At 41.0% G+C, this 12,598-nt stretch overlaps 1 protein-coding gene across 9 annotated transcripts in view; it reads left to right on the top strand.

Moving 5' to 3' along the window:
- Positions 1 to 6,295, top strand: part of KIAA1210 (KIAA1210 ortholog) — a 54,364-nt gene extending 48,069 nt beyond the window's left edge. For all 9 annotated transcript variants that reach the window (XM_042028010.1, XM_042027996.1, XM_042028003.1 and 6 more), the window contains 3 exons: positions 273 to 421; positions 914 to 1,013; positions 4,070 to 6,295. In XM_042028010.1, coding sequence (XP_041883944.1) covers positions 273 to 421; positions 914 to 1,013; positions 4,070 to 4,242 — 422 coding nt within the window. In that variant the 3' untranslated portion in view covers positions 4,243 to 6,295. The remainder of the gene's footprint in view (positions 1 to 272; positions 422 to 913; positions 1,014 to 4,069) is intronic.
- Positions 6,296 to 12,598: the final 6,303 nt, after the last annotated feature.

Raw genomic sequence — 12,598 nt, 5'->3', positions numbered from 1 at the left:
AAGGATGTTGTTTCAAAGGCAAAATCCGGTTCACAATGATCTCAGTGGGACTTCTGCCATTGACTTAGGCAGAAGCAGAGCTGGGTCAAAAAACTCTAGAATAAACAGAAAAAACCAGTTACTGCCAAGGACAAAATCATCAGGAAAGGTAATTTTATCTCCACCATGTTCAAAGGGTATTACAGATGCTGAAGGATTTAAAACGTGGAGCACTAGCTTTAGGCTGACTTGACCTAAATCCCTTCTTTACTTCAAACATGCTTCTTTTGTAGAAAAAGTCTCTCCTTATTTGGAAACTACTTCTTCTGAACCAGCCTGGGTCTCCATGGCAAAGCTAAAACAAAAGGGTTTCCAGGACCATCCTCTTGCCAAAGAACATAAAGATGAAGACAAAGCTTTGACCAAAGTGGAACAAGAGGAGGTAGACTACCAAGTAATATTGCATGGGTGTGAATCCTGCCCCAGGATTCACAGGTCACCTGGGTACTTTGCAAACTGTTCAAGATTGTCCTCAAGGGAGGTGTGTTGTGAGCACAAAGAGAGCTTTGCAGGCCTGGCCTCTAAAACACTGAGACAGACAACTGATGCAAGTGTGCAAATGCCAGTGACTACACTGTCACAGGGATTAGTTTCAGAGCTGGATCATCCTATATGTTCCTTTGCACTGCTCAAACCTGAACTTTCTCAGAGCTTTCTTATTGCCCAGAGCATATTTATGTAGCCCAAGAGCTGCTTTGGGTTGCATTAGGTTCCTCACTGCCTTCTCCCTCCCTCCCACAGGATGTTCCCAGCCATCCTTGCCTGGCTTTTGCTGCATTTCCACAGCCAGGTTTGAGAGGTTGCCAGGGGGAGCTTTATGAGTGCCCATGGCTGGTAGTTAGTTGCATTCTTTTCTTCTCTCCTCATGCTGTAGCAAGAGTTCTGCATTAGTGAGAACACACTGAAGAAGAATATGCCTTCCAGCTCTCAGGACAAGAAAACGCAAATGAAGACCGGTGTGTCTGCAGCAGCAGGTATTCTTTTTCTTTACATAGTGGCTACAGTTTGCACCAGTAAGTGGTGTGGGTGGCAGGTGATGGGGAAGAAAAACACCATTTTTATAATCAGCACACTTTATGTAAGGCCTATTCAGGCTACAGTGTGTGTATGAGGCAACATAATGGCTTGTTCACTCAGCTGAGAAAGCAAGTGAGGAACTCTTATCTCCACTGCCAGTTCATGAAATGGCATATAAACAGTTTGGTGATCTATTACTGGCCAAGGTCAAAACTAAAGAATAGCAGTTGAAGTTGGAGTGTGTCCAGAAGAGAGCAGAAAAAAAGGTCAGGACTTCTAAATCTCCAGTCAGCCAGGAAATACTGATAGGAGTGGGGTTGTTTAGTCTAGAAAAGACAACTAAATTTTCTGCAGAGGACAAGACTAGTCTTTATGGTCGGCATGAACTTAAAATGCACCAGGGGATGATTGGCTTAGATGTTAGGAAATACTTTCTAACAATAAGAGCAGTGAGGTGCAGAAGAGCATGGCTTGCATATGGAGAGTGTGCAGTTTCCATGGCCACATGTGTTGAATAGATAAACACATATCAAGAATAATTTAGGTAGAGTCAGTTTCACCCTCAGGTGAACACAGAGGCTGGATGGCCCCTCTTCTGAACACTTAGCTGTGTTTCTCTATATTAAAGATGCAGGGGAAGAGTGTGACTCAGACTTAGTGACTCACATTATCTCTCCCAAGGCTTCTGCTGGGCTGCATCTTATCCCTCCCTGCTTACTCAGTGTGGTGCCAAACCTCAGAGACACGCTCCAGCTAGATACAGATAAGCCAGTCCTTCAGCTGTAAAAGCATATTGTGCTGGCTGAAAGCTATTGATGGCAGATACTGCCTAAGTAGGTAAGAAATGCGCCACTGTGCCAGAGCTGTGGCTTTTCCATTGCAGATTCCTGTAGCTGATACAGTAAGAGATGCTGTCTAGAGAGAACCCATGCACCTGGCCCCTTTCCCTGTGCAGTCCAGCAATGCCCAGAGTTGTTGTACAAGAGGTATTTGGGAGTACCACTGTGCTGTTCCCTGTAGTAGTTATTGCTAGAGCTGTTAACCATTTCTGAATTTACAGGTTCTACAAAATTAGCTTTCTCCCTTACTATAGTAGGTGGCTGGCTCAGTATGTTTGCACCAACGCAGAGGCTCTGATGTCAGTTGCAGCTAACTTTGTGTATCTGTGTGTGATTAAAATACCGTAACTTTTAAAAAGGATTCTGTTGCGTGTCTCATGGTTTTAGGTGCAAAGTGAGAGATGAAACATAAACAGGCCAAGATTTTTGCTCAGATGAGGTCTTCCTTTGAAAGGCTGATTTCTATATGTTGCATCATCCTAACCTTGGAAGCTCGGCAGCCTTTGGTCAAAATTCAGAACTTCACAAACCACTCTGCTACTCACTGACTAGAACTGGCAGTCTTTGTGGTGCTTGCAGCAGAATTACAAGTTTTTGTATATTACCTCTTCCCCATAACTGGGGAAGTTTCCTGACATCCAATGACTGTTTCTTCGCCTCCAGAGGTAGCATTTATAGGCATATTCTGGTGTCCCACGACTTGAGCATCACAAAAAGCTCTGACTAGTGCTGGTGTTTAAGGAAAACACTGCTCTTCTGCTGCTCAGAAAGCCAGGCCCTATTGTTTAGGAAATGTTCAGCACTGTCTACACATGAGTAGGAAATTTGGAATCCCAAATGTAAACTCACCTCTTCCTTGATTTGGTTCCCAGTAGCCCAGTCAAGACTTTGTCTCATTGAAAGTGCTGGTGGTGGAAGGGATGTAGAGTTAATACCCAGAGGAGATATTTATTTGGATTGTTGTGCTTATTACGAAGAAGGTTCTCTCCTAAAATGTGGAAATTAATTTTCAAAATCAAAATTTCAGTAATACTTGAATTCCTACCTCATCTTAGATACTTCTGAAAATTTCCTGTGTATATAGAGCTGCAGCCTGTTTAATGGACAGTATACTTCCTCCAGTATTCCTAAGGACAGTTTGCCTCCTGCAAGAATTACCAACCAGCCAGAACTTCTAAAAGACCAGAGACCTCCTGAGTGAAAGTAGGGAACTACTTTAGCTCTGCTCAGGAGAGTGAATGATGGAGCTGATGGATATTTTCCATTGATTTCAGTGCAAGCAAGATCAAGCTTCTTGTACTTAACATGGCTTAGCCACTAATTTTGAAAAATTTCAAACAAGATGAATGGAGTAGTACTTTTCTAAGTAGAAACTCAAAGCCATAAAAGAAGCATTATCTGTATTCCTACATCCTTTGTGAGTATGACAGGCGTCTGTTAGGCTGCATCAAGAGGAACACCTAGTGCCATCAGAATCCCACCATCACAGCTTACAAGTGAAAGTACATAAAGCACTGGTTTGATTCCTACCTAATATTTAATAATATTGCTGGAGCAATATTTGTGTTGGCAGTGAAAACTAAAAAAAAACTTTAAGTATTCTCAGTATTGGAAAACATAAACTTTACTCCACAGCAAGCCTGGGGTGATCCTTATCCTGCAGCTATTTTGTTTCTGTTTTCCTGCATACTCAGGGATCTTATTCCTAGATTTTCCTGCACTCGCAGAGCAGAATTAGCCTGTGGAACTCCTTGCTGTGCCCTTTAATAGAAATCAAGTGTTTGAAAAATTAAGAAATATAGTAACCAAGAATATGAATTAGAGAAATAACTGGGACTATAGTCTTCACATGCTTGAAGAATTTTGAAAAATGTCCTTCATTTATATGGGCTTAGACACTTGCTGTTTGGACTGAGGAAAAGATTTTTTAATGGACACATTACTCACTGTTTAGTATCTATTTTCCTGTTGCAATAGCTGTTCCTCACCATTGCTGTAGCTGGACCAGAGAGTGCCAGCAATAGCCAGTTAACAATTCCTTTGACTTATTGGTGAGTCACAAGCATTTTGGGGTGTAAAACAGTTTCTTTAGAGAGAAGAAAATATTATTGGCAGAAATTGAGTTTTTAACTCTCTAGCCTTCTGATGAGTGATGTGTATCTTCTCGTTGCCAGGTAAAGCTGGACCTATTTCTCAGGAAGCATCTGTGGTTCCTGCTGTTGAAAAGGAAGCAAGGCACTCCTCTAACCTGCCAATGACACCCTGCAGTCCTGCTGAACCGCCCTGGCTGTCCCTGGCCAAGAAAAAAGCCAAAGCATGGAGTGAAATGCCCCAGATTGTGCAATAGCAAATGACATGAGCATCCTTCTTTGCATTGCCAATAGCTGTGTTAACTCCATTTAATCCCTTCTTTACTGTGACCGTTTTTTTCTTTTATGAGAAATAAGAGCCTTAAAAGTTTTGGTCAGACTGTTGTATGTAAATACACAATGAAGAAATGCCATTGTGGGCTTAATTTGATGTATTAGGAAGCTGAGCATTTCCTACTACCAAACACTAGGAAGATTTGATTAATTTTTATATGCTTACACATCTGATGGTGATATTATAAGAAGACGTGCTTCAGGCTTTTGAAACGTTTCTCTAGAAAAATGTGTTTTTAAGTTTCTTTTAAAAAGACCATGCAGTATTTTGTACAGTTTGGCTTTCAGCTAAGAAATTAATGTATGTTATAAAATAGATACAATGCTGGGCACTGACGCATCATGAGTCATGGACATTGATGTCATCACACTTCTTTCTCTTGTCCTCTGTGATGGGCAGCCTGACTTTGGTCCAGATTGTTAATGGATCTGTTTCGTGACAGCTGTAAGATCTAAACACATCGTGAGTTGGAGTGATTCTGGCTTTTGTGTGGTTTGAAGTCACAGTACAGTTGGTCTTGTGCTTTGCTCACAGATACCCACTGGAATGGCCCAGAGCTACACACCCATTCTCTCCCATGCACTGGAAAACCACCATACTGTAGCATATAATCTGCTTTTTGTTATACCATTAGAAATCTGGGATAATTTAAACATTCTACTAAAAAAATCCCTCCTTTCTTTAATTATGGCAAATAGTGATTTTTTTGGTGAGATTCCTCAGCCAATTGTCTCTCTTAAAGAGTGTGTTGGGGGGAGAACTTGCTCCTTAGAAAGTGGCATCTTGTTTTCAAGAAATGCCACTCTCCATGTTCATAAGGATGTATATTTAGTCAATTGTATCTAATATTAGTCATGAAAGGGGCATCTGCTTTTCTTCTTGTCTCATCAGTCTTTGACCATTGACTCAACATCAGTCTGAGAATGTGCAGCTGAGGCAGGATTATTCTCTCAGGATCTGGCCTTGCAGTCACTTAAACTAACAAAAGTTTTGCTATTGACTTTGAAGGATGCAGACACTTGAAAAATAAGCTTTGTGAAGAGATATTGGTGGCTTAAGTGACAGTGGCACTTACTGGTCCTTCCACTTCTTGCAGCGTTGCATGTTTATGTAGTTTTTGTTTACAATCAGTGCAAAATTTGAAGGCTGACTTGGCTGATGGACTGTTTTTAGCTGGAAAGTTGGTCGGAATTTTTAAAGGAAAATATTATCTATTGATAAGATTAACTGCAAACCAAAAAAAATTTGGTTGCAGATCAGCTCAAGCAAGACTTTAATCTTCCAGTCTTGGCCTGAATTTAATCTGTAGCTTTTGCAATTTGAAAACAGTATTAGGAGCTAGACTGTGATTTTTAATTTTTTATTACATGGGTGAAAACTTACTTGCCCAGGGAGGCTCAGAATCTATAGATACTATTTATCCTAGACTAAGACCAGAAAGAGTAGGAGATTAACATTGGCTTGGTAATTGATGCCTATTTTGTAGCTTGTTTTCCTCTGCTTTAGGACACATATCTTTCCTTACAAAGAACTGAAACATTTGTATTTCTCTGGACCTTCTGAGTGTAATGTAAATGAATATACTCCGCTTTGATTCCTGAAATTTTGTACAGCTGTCATCCCACCACAAGCTTACTGACCCTGTGTAAAATACAGGTCTTTCTATATTTAGCAAACTCTCTTCTCATTCTGTTAATGTGGATAGTGATTCTTCACCCAAAGTACTGCAAAGGATACTATAATCTCTCTTTCCCTGTGTTTCCTTTTGATCTTAATATTCTTCCTGTCTTTTATGTTTGGTATGTATATATGTTTTTGTAATCCTTGTCTTGAAGGAACCCCTTTTGTATTCCATTTCCATATTTGGTTTACTATTAAAAGCTGTTGCCAGTGATGATGATATAATTTCTGGGAAAAGAAGAGGGATGGATGGCCCTCATTCATTAAGGAAGAAATAAAAAGAGGTCTTTGGTCAATACTGACTCTGTGCATGGACAAACTGCATAGATTTGAGGTGATTTTGTGTGACTTAAGACTGATTGGCACAGCTGGTCAGACTAAGGAACTTTTCTAAATCTAAGTTTAAAACATCGTGAGAGAGCTAATGGCTCTCCTGTTATTCTGGAGTTATTGCTCCTTCAGTGCAGGGTTGGTTTGAAGGCAGCCACTTGTGGTCATAGGAAGCCTTGAAAATACTTGTTTGCATGTGTTCAAAGAAGCTGCTTGAGGACATTTTTGCGGTGCTTTAACAAAGAAGGAAAACACAAGAGAATCCTGTGATGTATATTTGAAATCCACTTACATTCTGGATTTCTGCAATTATGTCTTCAAGTCTCTCTGTGCAATTAAGAACAAAAAGCATGTAGAGAAAACATCAAAACTGAGTCTCATGTAATCACAGGAGGTTAGAAGATGGGATTATAAGATAAATGTTGAAATATCAATGGTTTATTGATGCATTTACAGAAGTTGGTAACTATTAGCATGGTTTTGATTTCTTGTTGTCCTAGTGTAGTTTTTAGATGTTCAGTGAGTAAATAAGCTAATTTTTGGTGATTTTTTCTAGACACAGTCACTGTCTTTGAAAATAAGCTGTGTTGAAGTGCAGAGTTCGTTGCAGGATTTCACTGTGAGGTTTTATGGCTCAGAATCTGTAGTGGAGGATGTAGGAAGCGGTCTCTGCAATTCGCTGTGCCTGGGACCTGGCTCTGTGTGACAGCAGAGGGAGCTGGTGCCATGCCTGAGCAGCGCAGGAGGAAGATTTCAGTGTGTTTGTATGAGCACTGTTACAATGGGAGGAAAGCACTAAACTCTCGCCTTCTCATGTAGAAGTTTGGAGAGAGGGGGCCCCCCTAATGTATTATGTTATGTCTTTTTAAGGGCTGTTGTCTAGAATAAAAGATGTAATTAGTTTTGAAGTATTACAGTAGAAATTCTCAGCTCAGAAAAGCTGCAGTTCCTGAGTATGTGCCACCTGCTCTCCTAAGTGCTTTTCAGGTCAATACAGGAAAGGTATTAGCCTGTGAGGGTACGCTGTCCTTTAGAACTGTTCCTGGAAGAGGATAGATCTGAAGGATACAGGTAATAAGAGATGTGATTAGCAGCCTAATAAAAAAGGCAAATATTTCTCTTTGTCTTTTCCTCCAGTGTTTGTTAGCCTGCCTAAAATTTTGTTAGAGATTTATCCTGGTTATAAGATTTGACAAATTTGTCACATCAATCATCACCAGAATGTTAGTAGTGATGGTGTGGAACCTCTTGGGGAATCTGAACATCTGTTTAGGGTTCTGACCTTGATTTGCTTGCTGTACTATAGAATTCTGTCTCCTCTATGTAGTCAGGAAGTATTGCACCCAAAGTATCAATATTTGTTGCAGGCTACAGCCTGGGATAGTTCTTCATGCAGAGGTTCACTGAAACCTCTGTTTTTCATTGAAAACAGCTTTTTATGTCTTTTATGGAAGTAGGCAGGTGAAATAAACTGTAGATTCTGAACTTGGAACACAAACCCATGCATCTGCCCAGAAGAAAAAGGTTACTCAGGTATTTCCATCTAGGTACTTAAAGGGGCATGCCTCGATGATGAATGAAAGTTCAGCTTGAGAAATGAAAGGCTTAGAATGGGAAGCTACAATTCAAATTACTCTTCCATAGTGGGATGGATCTAAGCCCAAGGAAGGACACTGAAAGGGACCTTTAAATAGTGGCTCTTTCTGCATTTCTCTTTGCACATAAGGGATACCAGACCTTGTTGCTTTGAACCATGTTAAGTAGGTGAGCACCATGACTGCACTGCAAATCAAAACCTGTTGTGAGCTGCTGATTAAGTCCATAGCTGTGCAGCACTTTAAATGGAATTGCTGTATGATCTGTGCATTCAAAATGCAACTTCTCAGGAGTGAGCTAAACCAAAGTGTAGCAGCTTCCTCTGACTTGAGGGGCAGATTATTGACTATGGAAAATCTGAGATGCTATTTTTATTCTCATTGTGCTAGGAGTGATTAAAAAGAAGCTATTTTAATAGCTGTTTATTTTTTAGAGGCAGTTCAAAGAAGAAAAATCTGGAGGCAGATTGTCTAAACAGGATTATTAACTGTCAATTCTTGGACTGATCTGTAAGCCAAGTTAGTCACTAAACAAGAAGCAGGTATGGAAATGGATGAAGTGCAGAGTATTTAATTTATATAATTTCATATGATGTAGAAATAGAAAGACAGAGGAAGAGGTTGATTGACATAAATAACCTACATGGAGAAGGTTGTTTGGTACCCAGAAGACTCATTCCAGGCTTTTCTTCTCTCTGCCTCAGAATATATTGCTTCCCTCTCTAAGCATTATTACTTTTCATTTGTGAGATCAAAACCCAATTTTTACTTAACCTGTTTTGTAGTCAGTCCTATTTTACAGAATTTGGATGAAAAGCGGACAAACCCAAGATCACATACTTTAAATACTGGCAACCCTTGTTCAAAGTTCACCCTAATCTATGTGGTTAAGCTAATAGTTCGTTGCATTTTCCCTATTATATCATTCTGACTCCAAATTAGTTTTGATTTACAGGTATTTTTCCAACACAGAAGGATGGGGTTGACTGCTTTAAAATTAGAGCCTTTCCACGTTGCTCAGGAATATGTTTCTGTGGCATTGAGGCAGCTTCTTCCAAGTTACACAATAAGTTCACTGTAGCAACTGCAGCAGTGTATGGGAAAGGGTCGAAGTCCTGGGGCTGTGTTGTGTTTCCATGGAGTTTAAATTCCATGCAGCAGCCTCCCCTAAAGGTGTCACTGGCAGCGCTGAGAGCTGACAAAGCAGGAGGGGATGTTGCTGGTTGGCTCCTCGTGGGTGACACTCAGGCTGTGCTACGTCTACATCACTGGTGACGTGGGCAAGGGGGGTAAAGTGACAGTCACTGAGCAGCAGTGCAGGGGTGACTTGCACCCCAAAGGTGCAAATTTACCAGTTGCGCCTGTGGGATGAAATAACTTCACTGGACTTTGTGAGCTGTAGAAACACGCTTTATTCATACAGGAGTAAATAAAGTGACATTTCTGTCACAGCTAGATGTACAAATTAGGATATATCTACATTAAACTAGAGCTGTGTTTTAAACACAAGAGGCATTTACTCAGTTTGGATCTTGAGTCATACATGTTTCCAAGAGGAAGAATAAAAATCTTTTAGTACAGCATTTAATTCGTAAAGGGAGTTCTACCCAAAGATGAGTGACCTCATCTGTAGTTGCATGAAAACAAATCAGAACAGAGCCTTGTTTTATGGAGGTTTTTCTTCCACTTTGACAGAACAATTTATTACATAAGCATCCTTAGAGTTATGATCCCGATAAAAAAATAACTGTCTCCTTACTTTGCATTGGTTATAAAATAAGAGCTTTGGCTGTAATGTGTACTACATATTGTGGTAGAATAATCACAAACTAATTGCCTGTAAAATGCTAAAAGAATCAATATCAGATCATATTTGCTATTTATTTAATAATTTCAGAGCATGTCTTGCTAGTAAAGCCCAAATTCTGCAAAGTACTCCATCACAGTTCAGTATGGGCTGGGGCTTGGACTGACCTCGTGGGGCCTGTCCAAAGGTAGATTGCAGGTCTGGTCTTGCTCTTCACTGGACACAGTGAAAATTAGATTTGGCCCCTTTAAAGAGATGTTTAAGCAAAGTGGAACAAAAGCTTTCAGAAAAGTGTGTTATTTTTTTAATAATGAACCATGTCATGCAAATTCAAACAATATAACTCAGGGGCTGATATGGCATGGGCTGATGTGACAAAGTGTAATGTTGCAATCTAGAGTCCAACCATACTTGGTTGAGGGAAAAGTTGGGTCTTACCACTTACTCCTGGGAATCCAAGCCTGGTAACCAGGTTGGTGTGGTTCTGTGACTGTGCTCAGCCTAATGCCTCTAGGACCTATGTTTGGCTTAGACTTGCTGGGTGTGAAGGTCTTCACTTGTTCCTAGGTAATGCACCCCAAAATGGTATCTGAAGTGGTCAGAAGTTCCAAGCAAATGCATCTTCTCTAAAGCGACATTTGATAGGTCACTCCTGAGAGTCTTTTAAATCCCCATGTGCAGTAGCTGCTCCGTGCAGTGCGTTTGCATCTGTGCCCAGAGGCACCCTGCATATTTGGCTTTGTGTTCGGACAGAAGCTCCCTCCTGTCATACAGCAGGACAAATGTTTGTGCAGCTTCAGTGTAGGGGCTCTCTTGAGAGAGCTATGGCCAATCCTTACTCAGACAGGTGAGTTCCATGGCATGTTTGATTAATCTAGCTGAGTGGGTTTCCTACAGCACGGGTGTCTTTATGACTGCAAGCCACTGATTTGGCCTAGTGGGCTCAGTTTACATGTCTCAACAGTTTCCTTTGCAATTTCACCAAAGTCACTGGAATTGACAGAAATTGGGTGAATGTAATTTGTTTGTGCTGGTTTATATCTTTTCCTATGGATTTCACCTCTGAAGGCAGTAGCTCAAAGGTGAGAGTATACAGACACGCTTGCTCTGACTAATTCATTTTTAGAGCATGCATGCCACTCCTTTAAAAAGTCAGTTTGTATCTCCCGAAAGCTAATGGCATAGCAGAAGGAGCTGGGATGGAGTGGTGGGATGCCTGGACCCCTCTGTGGAGACTTACGGAGTGGAAGAGTCTATTCCCCTCCCTGCTTGACCTTCTGTGCCCTGGTCAGCAGTCTGAGACCTGGCCTGGGAGCAGTGGGGTGAAGCAGGAGGCTGGACTGTCCCGCCCCATCCCTGCTCTGGGCACTGGAGTCCCGCGGTCTGAGCCGACCCTGAGCTGGGGGCTGAGCAGCGCCGGGGCTGACCGGGAGCCGCTCCTGCTCTTCCCAGCGGGATCAGTGGCTCGGCTTCCTGCAGACTCCGCAGGCGGCTCGCAGGCGCAAAGCCCTGGCATTTATTTACTCTCCCCTAGTGTTTCCCTCGCTGTACTGATGTAACCAAGGCCATTGCATAATAACCCAGTCCTCAAAATTACTTTTTCGTAGTTTTTGCCATGTGAAAGGAGTGGAGCCAGCAATGCTGGCGGTGTCCAGAGCCAGGGCTGCTGGAACATCTGATTCCTTTGCCTCAGACAAGCAGCTTGTCAGTCTTCTCACTCTGTTCAATAATGGGAATTTCAGAAGTGTGAGTACACACATTTGTATTGGCTGAGCAGATAAAGTCAACAATTTTCCAGACAGAGCTCATACTTTTGCTAGACTTTTGCATTTGTTTTTATTAACAGTATGGATCTGTAACCACAGTACTGCAGCAAAGATATTTTATTTTAGGAAGTGACCTAAGCAGCAACAGCCTTCATGCAATTTTCCAGAGAAATGTAAAGTAACAAGAAGGATTTCAGTGCTAAGTGGCACTTCGGGCTTGCTTTCAGATTTTAGGAACAGCTCTGTCAGACAGGAACAAATCCGCTAAAGCCAATGGAATTAGTTTGGTCTAAATAAGATTATAATTGGTCCTTTTTGTTTCTGCATTGCTCAAAAATTAATCCCAGTAAACAACTTGAGGTCAAGTCTCCTCCTAGCTATGCCAGAACTGTGTTGAAATTGGGGGAAATTGCCCCAAATTCACACTGTCTGATAGCCTACAGAGTAAAAATGGTTAAATATACATCTGTATTTCCTAGGTATCCCTTTCAGAACTTTACTTGTAATTAACAATTCTAGTCTCTTACTAGAAATACTATTTTACTGTCTTCTTTTACTTCCTCTATGTCACTGCAGACATTTCCTCCCCTGAGCTGTCCCAAGGTAGGAGATTTCACAGGCTGACCACAGCTCAATTGAGGTTTTGGTTCTATGTGTTGTGGAACTGTTATTCAGATGCACTGCTCTGGTCCAAATTTGGATCTGAACTCCCTCAAAGTGTGGGGATATTTGGAGGATTGCTTTTATTTTTAAATCCATGCAATTTTCTTGTTCTTATAAACAGTATTCATTTTCGACTCACTCTATTAACATACAGCCTAATAGCAGAATAGCTGCTACTATCAACATATAAATATTTCTACTAATAGCCCAAGCCTGACATTCTGACTCTAACTAATCTGGTTATGCTTGATAATAAATTGTAGTAATGTTTTGGACATATTTTTAACTGGTGAGGCTGCTAATCAGTTTTGCTAAAATGGCATTCACTGGGCTAGGGATTTACCTTGCTTGAAGGCAGTATTAATCCCTGGATAAAAAGATGACTTTGTATTTCTGGAATCATCAAACTTACCTTTTTTTTCTTGTATTGCAGTGAGG

The sequence above is a fragment of the Corvus kubaryi genome, unplaced genomic scaffold (assembly GCF_017639235.1).
Source record: "Corvus kubaryi isolate FWS band 111438036 unplaced genomic scaffold, C.kubaryi_AGA036_p1.0 130, whole genome shotgun sequence".
NCBI lineage: Eukaryota > Metazoa > Chordata > Aves > Passeriformes > Corvidae > Corvus > Corvus kubaryi.
The sequence above is the reverse complement of the archived record's forward strand: the minus strand, read 5'-3'. Positions and strand labels throughout refer to the sequence as shown.